The sequence below is a fragment of the Heterodontus francisci genome, chromosome X (assembly GCF_036365525.1).
Source record: "Heterodontus francisci isolate sHetFra1 chromosome X, sHetFra1.hap1, whole genome shotgun sequence".
NCBI lineage: Eukaryota > Metazoa > Chordata > Chondrichthyes > Heterodontiformes > Heterodontidae > Heterodontus > Heterodontus francisci.
The window spans coordinates 15505540-15520228 of NC_090421.1; the positions used below are offsets into that span (position 1 = coordinate 15505540).

General features: G+C 52.0%; 1 protein-coding gene across 1 annotated transcript in view; it reads left to right on the forward strand.

The window, feature by feature from the left end:
* LOC137358731 (tumor necrosis factor receptor superfamily member 5-like) overlaps positions 1–14689 on the forward strand; it is a 69482-nt gene that overhangs the window by 35326 nt on the left and 19467 nt on the right. Inside the window, exons 6-8 of the mRNA XM_068025004.1 lie at positions 10614–10726; positions 11749–11768; positions 14244–14412. Coding sequence (XP_067881105.1) covers positions 10614–10726; positions 11749–11768; positions 14244–14412 — 302 coding nt within the window. The remainder of the gene's footprint in view (positions 1–10613; positions 10727–11748; positions 11769–14243; positions 14413–14689) is intronic.

Below are 14689 nucleotides of genomic sequence, written 5' to 3' on the forward strand. Positions count from 1 at the left end.
TCCCACTCAATTTGACGCCCCTTCCCGCCACCAGCCCACTCGTTGGGGGGCCGTAAAATTCCAGCCTGTAAGTCTGGAATGTCTCCCTCTAAAGGCTGTGGAAGATGAGGACAAATTGCATTGTCCAAGACTGAAAGCAATAGATTTTTGTCAGTCTTGGGTATCAAGGGATGGAGCACAGGTGCGTAGATGGCATTAAGATAAAAACTAGCCATGAACTAACTGAATGATGGAACAGGCTGAAGGGGCTGAATGGCCTCCACCTGTTCCTATGCTCCTAAAATCAGGCCTGCTAGATACCATCATGTCATAAACCACACCTGGGTCCTGGGGGTGTGTGATATTCAGTGCCAGGAACTAAAAGATATTATATGGCCTGTTCTATGGGTAGTCTCACTCAGAGGTCACAGGGTAAATGGTGGAGGAAATGGAAAAACGTCACACTAATGCTGTACAGGCAAAACCAAGAAACCTCCTTACAGGCTGGGGATGGGTGTGGGGGGTGGGGGGAACACCCTGCTGCTTGGGTAGCCTGTGCCCCACAGTCTGAAGTTGGCTTTGTAATGCATTGATTGGGACAGTGTAGAGGGAGCTTTACTTTACACCTAACCCATTTTTTTTTTATAGAGGGAGCTTTACTCTGTATCTTACCCTATTTTTTTTTTAGGTGGCCTTTATACCCCAGGCCCCTTTTATATATTTTATATCAAGGGGGCCTTTATTCCTCAGGCCCCCTTTATATACATATTTTTTTAAAATAACTTTATTAAAATCAAATAAATAAACAAAAAACTCAAATTAAAATGCCATTCTCGGCGTCGACGATGCACTCCAGTCCCTGCGGTGCCCACCGGTCGCGGAAGGCCTCAAGCGTACCGGCGGACACCGCATGCTCCTTCTCCAGGGACACCCGGGCGCGAACGTAACCGCGGAAGAGGGGCAGGCAATCAAGGTGGACGGACCCCCCGACGGCCCGCAGCCTGGACCTGTGAATTGCCACCTTGGGCAGGCCCAGGAGCAGACCGACAAGGAGATCCTCCTCCCGGCCCACGCCCCTCCGCACCGGGTGCCCAAAGATCAGGAGCGTGGGACTGAAGTGCAGCCAAAATGTGAGGAGCAGCCCCTTCAGATACTCAAAGAGGGGCTGCAACCTCGCACACTCCGTATAAACGTGGAACACGGACTCGTCCAGGCCGCAGAAAGTACAGGCGGCCTGGGAGTCCGTGAACCTACTTAAAAGTCTATTGCACAGGACTGCTCTGTGCAGCACCCTCCACCCCAGGTCCCCGATGTAAAGGGGGAGGACTCCTCCGTAGAGAGAACTCCATCGGGGTTTCCCCTCGCCACCAGATGGCAACGCGGACCGCCAGGGCGTGTCCAGCCGGCTGACGAGGGCGAGGAAGTGGAGAGTGTGCAGGAGCAGCCCGTACAAGAAACCCCTCCGCACCGATTGGAATGGCACGGAGGGCATTTCCGAGAGGCGGCTCGGGTTGTGCGGGACCGGCTCCCAAGGAGGGTTTCGGGGCTTGGGTCCGATGAGCAGGGGGTCAGCTCAGCCGGGATCGCTCCGCACTCCCGAGCCCCCTCGCCACCCGCAGTGAGGGGCGTCCCGGGGGTTTTGGCTACTCCTCCGCCCGCCGGACCGTCCCCGGAGTCGGCCGCCCGGACAGCCGAGGCGCTCTCCTCCGCCGGCGGGGGAGCGCCCTGACTGGAGGCGACCATGTTCCAGACTCGGAATAGATCCCGGTAAAAGACAGGCAACTCCCTCAGAGAAGCGCGGCTAACTGACTCCACCGGGAGCTGCGTGTCGTCTTGAAGGCAGTGACACTGGCGGAAAAGATACGTCGCCAGCGCACACCATCTAGGAGGACGCTCGACGTACAGGTATCTCTGCAAGGTCCGAAGGCGGAGAGTCGCAGCCTGGGTGCGGACGCACACCAGAGACTGTCCGCCCTCCTCGATCGGGAGACTCAGGACCACGGCAGAGACCCAGTGTTTCCTCTTGCCCCAGAAGAAATCGACGAGTTTCTTCTGGATCTTGTTGGCAAATGCAGGGGGTGGGGCCAAAGTGACCAACCGGTACCACAGCATGGAGGCCACCAGTTGGTTTATGACCAGCGCTCGGCCCCTGTAGGAAAGCACTCTGAGCAGTCCTGTCCAGCACCCCAGCCGAGCGGTGACTTTCATCTCCAACTCCTGCCAGTTTGGCGGCCAGGCTTCCTCAGCGGGGCTAAGGTGGACTCCCAGATAGAGGAGGTGCGTGGTGCTCCACGCAAAAGGTGTCATCTCCTCCGGCAGGGAGTCCACCTGCCACTGACCCACCAGGAGTCCGGAACATTTCTCCTAATTGATCTCCGCGGAGGACAGGGCAGAAAAGGTCTGCTGGCAGTCGCGCATCCTTCGCAAGTCAACGGGATCTGTGACCACGAGGAGCACGTCGTCGGCGTAGGCCGAGAGGATGACCCGCATGGCCGGCTCACGCAGAGCCAATCCCGTCAACCTCCTGCGAAGCAGGTACAGGAAGGGCTCCACGCAGATGGTATACAATTGGCCGGACATGGGGCACCCCTGACGCACTCCTCTCCCAAAGCGAAGGGGCGCCGTCAAGGACCCGTTAACTTTGACTAGACACTCTGCGGCGGCGTATAAAAGTCGGACCCGGGCCACAAAATGCGGCCCAATTCCGAAAGCGCGCAGAGTCCCGAAAAGGTATTCATGATCCACCCTGTCGAACGCCTTCTCCTGATCGAGAGAGAGAAAGGCGACCGACTGACCAGTCGTCTGGGAAAGATGGATCAGGTCCCGGACCAGGTGGATGTTGTCCTGGATGGACCGGCCTGGGACCGTGTAGGACTGGTCGGGGTGGATCATGTGGGCCAGCACGGAGCCCAGGCGGGTAGACATAGCCCGGGCAAAGATCTTATAATCCGTGCTGAGGAGGGAGACCGGATGCCAGTTTTTAAGCAGGCGGAGATCGCCCCTCTTCGGCAGCAGGACGATGACCGCCCTGCGCCACGAGAGGGGCATCTGCCCGGTCGCCAGGCTTTCCCCCAGGACCCGCGCGTAATCGTCCCCCAGGACGTCCCAGAATGCCCTGAGGAACTCCACGGTCAACCCATCCAGCCCTGGGGATTTGCCCCTTGAGAGCTGGTGGAGGGCGCCAGTCAGCTCCGCCAACGTGTGCGGAGCCTCCAATCCTTCGGGCTGACCTGCGGCAGGTCCTCCCACAAAACTCTGCGCGCATCCTCACTGGACGGATCCGGAGAGAACAACGCACTGTAATAAGTACGGACCAGGAGGCCCATTCCCTCCGGATCCGTGATGGAGGATCTGTCGTCGGCCAGCAGCTCGACAAGCTGCTTACGGACCCCCCGCCATTTTACCAGCGAGTAGAAGAAGGGTGAGGCGTGGTCCAAATCTTCCAGGATCTGGATCCGCGACCTCACGTACGCGCCTCGGGACCCTATGAGCTGCAGGTCCCTCAGCGCGCCCTTCTCTTTGTACGCCTGCCACAGGGCCGGGTCCACGACGGCATGACCAAGGCGGGACTCCAAGTCGAGCACCTCCCTCTCAAGGCGCCCGATCACGGCCTCCCGCCTCTTGGTCGACCCCTTCGCGTACTCCTGACAGAAGACGCGGATGTGAGTCTTGCCCACATCCCACCATAGCCTCAAGGAGGGGAAGCCCCCCTGCTTCCTTCTCCAGTCGGCCCAGAATCGACAGAACGAGTCCCGAAATCGCTCGTCCTCCAGCAGCCGGTTTGTAAAGTGCCAGTATGCGGACCCCGCCCGCGTGCGGAGCGGAGTGAACTCCACCCACACCAGGCGGTGGTCCGAGCACGGTACCAGCCTCAAGGAGGCCGCCGAGACGCGGGAGACGTACGCCTGCGAAAAGTAGAGGCGATCGATTCGGGACCCTCCTCCAGACCTCCGCGTGAAGGCGCTGGAGTCGGGATGGAGATTCCGCCAGACGTCCACCAAGTTAAGGGAGCTGATCAGTCCCCTCAACTTCTCCACCGACGCTTGGCCGCGCTGGGGACCGGAACGATCCCCCACCTCGAGGGTGCAGTTAAAATCCCCCCTGAGGATGATGCACTCGCCGCTACCGATGGAGCTCAAGAGAGCGGACACTTATTCAAAGAAGCGCGCTTGCAACGCGCCGGGCCTGGGCGCGTACACGTTCACAAAGTGGAGCGGCACGCTACCCAGGCGAACGGCGAGGTGGAGCAAGCGGCCCGGCACTAGCTCCTTGACCCCCAAGATCTCCGGCTGAAAAGTCGGGGCCAACAAGATAGCCACCCCACTAGAAATAGGGGTGAGGTGACTCATGTAGACCCCCACCCTGCCACTCCAGGAGCCAGGTGGCTTCGTCTCCCGGAATGGTGTGGGTTACCTGCAGAAAGCTCACCGCGTATCTCCCTTCCCTAAGGACTGAGAGATTGTGAAATCTGCGGTGAGACCCCCTGCTGCCATTGATGTTGAGGCTGGCTATGGTTATCTTCATGTCAAAGGTACTTAAAACCGTCACCAACACCTCACTGTGAGGAGGGAGCAGAAGTGCACCTGGCCTTCCACTCCCCCAGCAACCCATTGAGGAACACATTAAAACGACGCCTCTCAACCAGTTTCACGCTTGCCCGCTTTCTTGAGGGTAGCACGGACGTACTGGATGATCAGCGCCAGATTCGACCAACGGTCGAGGGCCAGCTGAACTTTATTGTGGCAGCCCCTGCAAACCGCGAGGAAATCCCGGAGTTCCGTCGTGGGGATGAGAGGAGACTTGGTGGGAGGCACGAGGGACTCCGCCACCTCACTGGCGATGGAATCAAGGTCATCCTCCGTGCCCCACACCGAATCCCCATCCTCCTCCGGATCGTCACCGCCAGCGGCCGACACACCCACCACACACTGTGGGGCGGACGTCCCAGCCACGCCAGCTGGTCCCGCCTACGTCAAGATCCCACCCCCAGAATTGATGGCGGAGGAGTCCTCTCTGGGGTCTAGAATGGAACTGGAGCCTGTGGGCACTAGCGGTTCAGGACCCCCCTCCATCTCCAACCCCAGGCCAATGAGCGGTCCAGGGGAGATGGAAGTGCCCGGCTCCGGAAATCCAGCCGGAGCCGGGTTCAGAGGTGGAGAGAGGAGGCCATCTCCCGTCCCGTCAGCGCCCACAGGACCAGCAGACAGGGAGTTACACAGATTGGCCTCTGGGTCGGGTACATCCCGGGCGGCAGTGTCAGGCTGTTGGGAGGGCGGCCCCTGGACAGGTCTCACTCTCACCCAGGACACCCGACCCATCGGCCAAAGGAATGATTTCTCCCGTGGGGTCCACAGATTCCCCGACCAAGGGTGGGCGCCCCACCTCAGGAGTTGACAAGATCACAGGGGTATCTCCCCCACCTCCGTTCTGAGGGGTGGAGGGTTCCCGTCCAGGGCTTGAAGCCCTGATCGTGCTGGTGGCAGGGGGAGCCCGAGGACCCACGCCAGGAGATGGACCCCGTGGTTCAGGGCCTTCTTCAGAGGAGGGACATCTCCTCTTATTTCGGGGGGGGGCGCGGATGCTCAGAGACCTCCATGTCATCAGGGGCCTCTGCCTCCGCACCCACCTTCCCACTGGTTACCCTGGGCCTGAGCCCAGCCCTGGGACAGGTGGATTCCCTGGGAGCGGGCCTTGGGCTGAGCTCAGGCTCGGGTTGTGCCACGGTGTCCAGGGGACGTGCCTCTCAATGTTTATTTTTCCTCCGCGCCTTCCTTCCACTTGGACGGGCACTCCCCTCCCCGCTGGAGGCCGTGAAAACCACAGCCTCCGGCACCGACTGAACGGTATCTGGTGGAGGTGTAGCGGGGGTGGGAGGAGGTGCAGCGGCGCCACCCTGGGCTGCCAAGGTGGAGTTGGCAGCCGGGAGGTTGGGGCAGTTCTTACAAACATGCCCCACCCCCTTGCGGACATGGCACCGCACCCCGTCCAAGGTCCAGAAGATGCAGTAGGCCATCCCCTGGAACATTGAAATGGCCCTCTGTGATCTCCTCCTGCGCCAGCTGCATGAATAGTTGGCGGTGGAAGGAGTACACGTGCCGGAGGCTGTTCTTCCGAAGACTGAGCGAGACTGGAGCGAGCCCCGTCTTTACCTCCCCCAGATGGTGCAGGTGGGGAAGGAGGAGCTCACCAGGAATGAAGGGCGGGACATTGGATAGAATGAGCCTTTGCGCTGTGGCCTCCAGGGGGTCCACTGGCAGAAAGGTCCCGCCGACAGTGAGTCCCTTGTTCAAAGCCAGGGACACCGCCCGCTCGGTCCTCAGGAATAACACTGCCTTCCCGTACATTTTAAAGGCAGCAACAATGGCCGAAGGGCCGACAACCTCGGCCATTGCTTTCACACATGCCTCTATCGTCATGTTCGGGTGGACGTAGCTCTTGACCCCACGCTTCAATGTTAATAAAGCAAACGGTGACGGAGCAATAGGTGCAGCTGCAGCAGCCGCAGCAGCATATGTACGGGAAGGCCCCGCCACCGGCGAAGGAGGGCTTGCCATGGGGTCTAAGAGCCACGTCCACCCCCAAGAAACAAAGCAAATTTACACAATTGAAACAAAAAAAAACAAACAAACTTTAAACAAAGTGGAGTGGGAGTAGAGGAGGATTGGGGTAGGAAGGTAAAGGAAAAAGGGAGGATAGGTGACTGAGGCGACTGAGTGGAGGAAGGGAGAGAAAGGCTGAAAAGGATATTTGTTCCAACTGCCAGTTGGAGCACCTTTATCACAATTAGTCCAAAACTATTTGTTGTCTTCCAGTTGGGGGAGGCTTCTTCGCCCGGGATGGCTGGAGCCGCCCGGTACTCTCCTCTTCTGATTTTCACAAAAAGTCTTCACCCGGGCAACTCCAGCTGTCCCGAGCAGGCAGTTGGGGTGGGAAGGGAGCTCCCTGTGTGCAAGCACCAATACAAATACAGGGGCCCCCTTACCGGATTTGGCAGCCCCACCCAAGTCTTCCGGCCTCTTCTCCTTCCCCCAAACAGTTCAAACTTAGAGTCTTTCAAGTGTTCTGACACCGACCTCTCCAAAACAATTGCAGCCTTTCTTGATGGTTTCACTCCTCTCTCCACTCTGCAGATGCAGCAGCACAAGTGCAGCTGCTCCCTCTGATTGCAGGCAAGAAGTGCTCCAGATTGCCCAGCCAATCCCAGTGCTGTACCTGTCCTGGGAGTGTTTGATGGGGACAGTGTAGAGGGAGCTTTACTCTGTATCTAACCCTGTTTTTTTTAATCTTTTTTTTAATATAAGGTGGCCTTTATACCCCAGGCCCCTTTTATATATTCTATGTCGAGGGGGCCTTTATTCCTCAGGCCCCCTTTATAAACATACTTATATATTTTAAATAACTTTATTAAAAACCAGAAATAAACAAAAACTCAAATTAAAATGCCATTCTCGGCGTCGACAATGCACTCCAGTCCCTGCGGTGCCCACCGGTCGCGGAAGGCCTCAAGCGTACTGGCGGACACCGCATGCTCCTTCTCCAGGGACACCCAGGCACGAACGTAACCTCAGAAGAGGGGCAGGCAGTCAGGGAGGACGGACCCCCCAATGGCCCGCAGCCTGGACCTGTGAATTGCCACCTTGGCCAGGCCCAGGAACAGACCGACAAGGAGATCCTCCTCCCGGCCCATGCCCCTCCGCACCGGGTGCCCAAAGATCAGGAGCATGGGGCTGAAGTGCAGCCAAATCTTGAGGAGTAGCCCCTTCAAATACTCAAAGAGGGGCTGCAACCTCGCACACTCCATATATACATGGAACACGGACTTGTCCAGGCTGCAAAAATTACAGGGAGTGTTTGATGGGGACAGTGTAGAGGGAGCTTTACTCTGTATCTAACCCTGTTAATATCCTTCACTTTGTGCATAAAATTGACAAAAAATGATACAGTTGTACAGACACTGGGTAATATGTGTGATCAATGTAATAATGAGTCTGTGTGAAATTCCTGTGTCCACTGTTTAGATGGTGCAAAATTTGTCCTATGTCGAGAAGACAGTGATGTTACATGGGTCTGCAGTCTTGCGGATTGCATTGAGCTCAGAATCACAGAATAATACAGTGCAGAAGAGGCCCTTCGGCCCATCGAGTCTGCACCGATGCATTAAAGACACCTGATCTGTCTACCTAATCCCATTTGCCTGCACTTGGCCCATAGCCTTGAATGTTATGACGTGCCAAGTGCTCATCCAGGTACTTTTTAAAGGATGTGAGGAAACCCGCCTCTACCACCCTCCCAGGCAGTGCATTCCAGACCGTCACCACCTTCTGGGTAAAAACGTTCTTCCTCAAATCCCCCTTAAACCTCCTGCCCCTCACCTTAAACTTGTGACTCCTAGTAACTGAACCTTCAACTAAGGGAACAGCTGCTCCCTATCCACCCTGTCCATGCCCCTCATAATCTTGTACACCTCGATCAGGTCACCCCACAGTCTTCTCTGCTCCAGCGAAAACAACCCAAGCCTATCCAACCTCTCTTCATAGCTTAAATGTTCCATCCCAGGCAACATCCTGGTGAATCGCCTCTGCACCCCCTCCAGTGCAATCACATCCTTCCTATAATGTGGCGACCAGAATTGCACACAGTACTCCAGCTGTGGCCTTACCAAAGTTCTGTACAACTCCAACATGACCTCCCTGCTTTTGTAATCTATGCCTCGATTGATAAAGGCAAGTGTCCCATATGCCTTTTTCACCACCCTATTAACCTGCCCTTCTGCCTTCAGAGATCTATGGATAAACACGCCAAGGTCCCTTTGTTCCTTGGAACTTCCCAGTATCAGGCCATTCATTGAATACTTGCGTGTCACATTACTCCTTCCAAAGTGTATCACCTCACACTTTTCAGGGTTAAATTCCATCTGTCACTTTTCTTGCCCATTTGACCATCCCGTCTATATTTTCCTGTAACCTAAGACACTCCACCTCACTGTTAACCACTCGGCCAATCTTTGTGTCATCCGCGAACTTACTGATCCTACCCCCCACATAGTCATCTATGTCGTTTATATAAATGACAAACAATAGGGGACCCAGCACAGATCCCTGTGGTACGCCACTGGACACTGGCTTCCAGTCACTAAAACAGCCGTCTGTCATCACTCTCCGTTTCCTACAGCTAAGCCAATTTTGAATCCACCTTATCAAGTTATCTTGTATCCCATGTGCATTTGCTTTCTTGATAAGTCTCCCATGTGGGACCTTGTCAAAGGCTTTGCTGAAATCCATGTAAACTACATCAACTGCACTACCCTCATCTACACACCTGGCCACATGCTCAAAAAATTCAATCAAATTTGTTAGGCATGACCTCCCTCTGACAAAGCCATGCTGACTATTCCTAATCAAATTTTGCCTCTCCAAGTGGAGATAGATTCTCTCCTTCAGAATTTTCTCCAATAGTTTCCCTACCACTGACGTGAGACTCACTGGTCTGTAGTTCCCTGGCTTATCTCTACAACCTTTCTTAAATAGTGGGACCACATTAGCTGTTCTCCAGTCCTCTGGCACCTCCCCCGTGGCCAGAGAGGAATTAAAAATTAGGATCAGAGCCCCTGCAATCCCCACCCTCGCCTCCCACAGCATCCTGGGACACAAATCGTCTGGACCTGGAGATTTGTCCACTTTTAAGCCTTCCAAAACCTCCAATACCTTGTCACTCCCTATGACAATTTGCTCAAGAACCTCACAGTCTCTCTCTCTCAGTTCCATATCGACATCCTCATTCTCCTGGGTGAAGACAGATGGGAAGTATTTGTTCAACACCCTACCAATGTCCTCTGGCTCCACCCACAAATTTCCCCCTTGGTCCCGAATGGGTCCTACACCTTCCCTGGTTATCCTCTTCCCATTGATGTACTTCTAGAGTATCTTGGGATTTTCCCTACTTTTACCAGCCAGAGCTTTCTCATATCCCCTCTTTGCTCTCCGAATTGCTTTCTTAAGCTCCATCCTACACTTTCTGTACTCCATTAATGCTTCCATTGATTTGCTCTCCTTGTATTTGCTAAAAGCCTCTCTTTTCTTACTCATCGTACCCTGAATGTTTCTTGTCATCCATGGTTCTCTGGGCTTGTTGCTCCTACTATTACACTAGAGGGAACATGTTGGGCCTGTACCCTCCCCATTTCCTTTTTGAATGCCCCCCACTGCTCTTCTGTAGATTTCCCAACAAGTAACTCTTTCCAGTCTACCTTGGCCAGATCCTGCCTTATTTTACTAATAAGTTAGTTAATAAGTTACTAATTTAGCTCCTTTTGTGTCAGGTAACAATCCTGTCTAATGATTAATTGGCTCAGTGGCTTCATTAAAATAACAGACAAAAAATTGACACAAATGTGTTAAGCAGTGCATTAATAAGATCGCACAACAAACAAAAACAAGAAATGCTGGAAATACTCAGCAGGTCTGGCAGCATCTGTGGAAAGAGAAGCAGAGTTAACGTTTCGTGTCAGTGACCCTTCTTCGGAATAAGATCGCACAGTTTGATTTCAACCCATTCTCAGACCCTAACACGCATGCTTTGATGAATTTATTAAAATATTCCCTTTATATATCTGAAATTGCATTTTGTTTCCACAGAGATAGTGAGAATTGGCTTATTGGATGCACATTAGTGATAATCCCAGTTTGTGTTGTAATCGTGATCTTATTAACCTGGAAGAGAAAATACATAATCAATCATTTCTGCCAAGGTATCTATGAAACTCCTACAGATTGTGACCCATCTTTTGCATATCCAGGCTGCGCACATATTGGAAACATGTTGCAGCTCTTAACAGGGAACCAGTGAGCAACTAAAGAGAAATTTCTGTGTGGGGGCTCGGGGGTGACTGTTGGGGTCAAAGCTGCCGTCGAAGAGCCAGGGAGAGAGGTGGTGAAGAGGTGGGCTCATTTTGAAAGAGATTTACAGAAAGCAGGCGTGGAGTAACTGGCACTGAAGTACAGAAACAGCATAGAGTCCGTCCCCTGGAGTCAGTGGGAGAGAGTGGAAGGGGGTAGACGCTGGGTGGGATGGGAGAATGGTGGGAGCGAGGGAAGTTGATGTGTTAAAGGGGTGGATAATGCTAAACATGATGTACTGGATATGGAGTAGACCAGGGTCGAGCAGGTTGCCAAGATCCCTCAGCACTGGCTTCAGCCTGAACAGGCAGGCAGTTAATGGACGTGGGTATACATGAGAGCTGAAAAGGCTGTCTTTGTTTTTCTCAATGGTTAACTGAAGAAAGTTTTGACTCACCCAGGTCTCGAAGTCAGATGGACAGGTGGATCGTGCCATGTCACAGACATGTCTATGATTCCTGACTATGTCAGTTTCCATCAAGTGACAGGAGATCTAACTATCCTGGTGTTTTCTGGGCTCCTCGTCCGCTGCTTTAGAGCAACTGCCATGTCACTGTTGTCCTTAGCTGAGATCAGCTTACTCACCACAGGTTGGGGTCTTGAAGCTGGGGCCTGAGTGGTGCAGTGGGTGGTCCTGGTACTGTACCAGGGGGCTCACTAGTGTGCACTCACTGTGCTGGCAGGGGCCTGACCCACTGACCACAGAGCTCCATTAGATCAGCCCGACAAGCAATCAGGGGAATTGGGATATTTTGTGAATAGAGTGAACTCATTAAAAGTAACCTGGTTTGTTATTATCAGTAATTTGTTATGTGTGAATGTTCTTACACTATAAGTAAAACTATTAATATTTGATTATGTTTGTATCTTTTAGCTATTGGACACTGTTCAAAGGTAAGCTATTTTTGTTTCCTGTATGAAGCTCAATGTTTATTGTAATCCAGGATCAAACAAGGTGGATAAAATTCACTATCGGCAGGAGTGAATTGGCCATCCCTTTTACACCCAGCTCCATCTGTTTTCCCATTGGGAAAAATAACTGTCCTCGGTGTTTAAATGGACAGCCAATTCACAACCACCCAAAATGAGTTTCAGCCCGAAGGTGTTTTCACTTCTTTATGAAATCATCTCCGACAATAACGTTTCAATATTGCTTGGTGTTTCCATGGAGATGAGATATTTTTCTGGAAAAGGAGTGACAAAGACTCACTTCAGTTAGCCAACCAATATTTGAGATATTATTATGGGGAAGCTCCTTTTTAGTCCCCCCCCCCCCAATCCCCCTGTTGTAAAGCACTGTGTCTTGGAGAAAGCCATGTGTCAGTTCCTCTTCCAGATGGACAATCTCTCTGTGCGAGCCTAGATCGTGTCAGCAGGCTCTTGGATCACGGAAGGCATCACAACCGAATCCAGCCTTGCCCTCCATTAATGTGGGCATTCTCCATCAGGAGCTCCTGGATAGTGAGTAGCAAGTACCTGGAATTCGACCCCACCCCACCATTTCAGCCCTCAGCTAAAGGTTAACAAGAACATCTGGAGCTTCCCAACTGTTGTCCCAGCTGACATGAGCTCCGCATAGACCAGTGATCACAGCTGGCATATTCAGATCTGTCTAGCTTGCACCAAGCAGTGTTGAGAGGCCCTTTCTTCCACCCTATTGGAATGCAAATGGACTTGACTCAGTCTCCCTATTAATCACAGACCGTGTATCTTTGTAAAAGTCTTTGTCATGATTGATAAATCCAGGTGTGGGGCTGTGGGCCATGGTGCAGGGCACCACTAGGGTTAGAAAGAGTAGGAGAGAAACCGAGATAAAGTAGTGATGAGCTGACCTCAAACTTAGGTTTAGAATCCTGTGGATTGCTGGAGGAAGGGAAGACTGAGGGAAATGAGGAGTTCCACAGGTTTCAGTCCTGGGAAAGAATAAATTAGAGTAGGAGACGCTGTGATGAGCCTTGATTTCAACACAGTGAAGATACAGGGAGGAGGGTAGGGTGGTGTGTAGGACAGGGGATTTTGGAGCATAGGTCGGACACGAGAAGAAAATTCAAACAAAATTGACAAAAGAGAGAGCAAAGTTGATGGGCAGGAAAAGACCAGCTGCTCCATCAAGCCTGCCTGACACCATGATGGCAGGAGCATTATGACTAGACACGACCTAACTCTAGCCCTCATCCTGCAGAAAAACTCCAGGGCCAAGAAGGGGAAAAATACTCCAGAAAATCGCTCTCCAACCTCCTCAGGTGATCGATACCAGTCCAGGAGATCACATGGACTGTGTTTTATCTATAAAGACACTGGCCTTCTATATGATGTGATCTCTGTCCCAGTCAGGAACTGAAGGGTCAGCGCCCACCATACCAGTCAGCAATGTATTCCAGAGGCTCAGTACTCTCCGGGAAAGGAGAACACCCAAACATCCAGTTTATTCCTACTCTTACACAGATTAAACACATGGCCCCTGGTCCTCCCCAATCTGGTAAACTAGAATAATCTATTAATAGGCACACTACCCAGCCCTTTAATTATTGTATAGACCTTTATCAGGTCACCTGTAAAACTACACTGTTCTAAAGTAAATCGACCAAGGTCTTTGAGCCCATCTGAGTAGCTTGTTTAAGCTAGGAATGATTCTCATAGCTCACTTCCGGACCTTCTCCAAGGCAACTATATCACCCACCATGTGATGGAACCAAAACTGGGCACAGTACTCTAAATGTGATCTGACCAGCGATCTGTATAAAGACAGAATGGTGTCCTTTGATTTATATTGGATGTTTCTGTTAATATAACCCAATACCCTGTTAGTTTTAGCTACAGTTTCTCTACATTAGTCATGAGCCTTCAGTGATCTGTACACAATAACATCACAATCTTTTCCTCTCTCAACCTCTCTCAGTATTGTTCCCTGTAAATGTTCAGTGTTGATCCTTCCAACATGCAACGCGCCACATTTATCCAAATTAAACTCCATTTTCCAATGTGTGGTCCACTCCCAGAGCACATCTAAATCTAAAGAAGGATTTTAAATAGAATCCGTTTGTCTTCAGTACTCAATTTACCTTTAGTATAATGCATTTTCTACTTCTCATTCATTCTCCGTTCTCGATTGTTTATCTAGTAAGGTTGCCCAGTCAACTTTTGCCAGATCATCAGCTATTTTTTGTAAATTTAGACCTCTTAAAACAGAGCATTAGATTATCTACAGCCTTTGCTTTGCCAGTAAGAAATCCATGTGGTGTCTGGTAATTTCCATGCCAGAACTCCCCACAGCTCATCTTGTAATTTCAGTGATTTAATGACAGGCTTGAGTTTTTCTTCAGTGTGAAGTTGTCTATATCGCTAACTCATTCTGCTCTCATACGGCAGGAGACTGATAAAAATCACAGTGTTGAGACAGATCTTCAGCAACCTGTGCAGGAGCAGGGGAACAGAGATAATTTGGCTGTTTCAGTAGAGGAGTCACCTCACATCAGACCATACCACGACATTGCAGACAGCAAACAACTAAACGGAGCCACGCTGAACGAGAAAGTCAGTGAGTACTTGACCTTTACATCGGCATGGAGTGAGGACTAACCAGGCTCAGGGCTTCATTAGTCGCCAGATGTGTCTGCATGAAATTGACCTGATGAATTTTCTGGGATCAGCATTATTATGATATTTGGCAGTTATGAATTGCAGGCGCAAATTCAACTTGGAGGCAATGACATGGTAACCATTACTGAAACATGGCCGCAAGACAGCCAGGACTGGGTTTATACAGGAAAGATAGGGAAAATGGTAGAGGGGGAGGAGTAGCCTTAATGATTAAG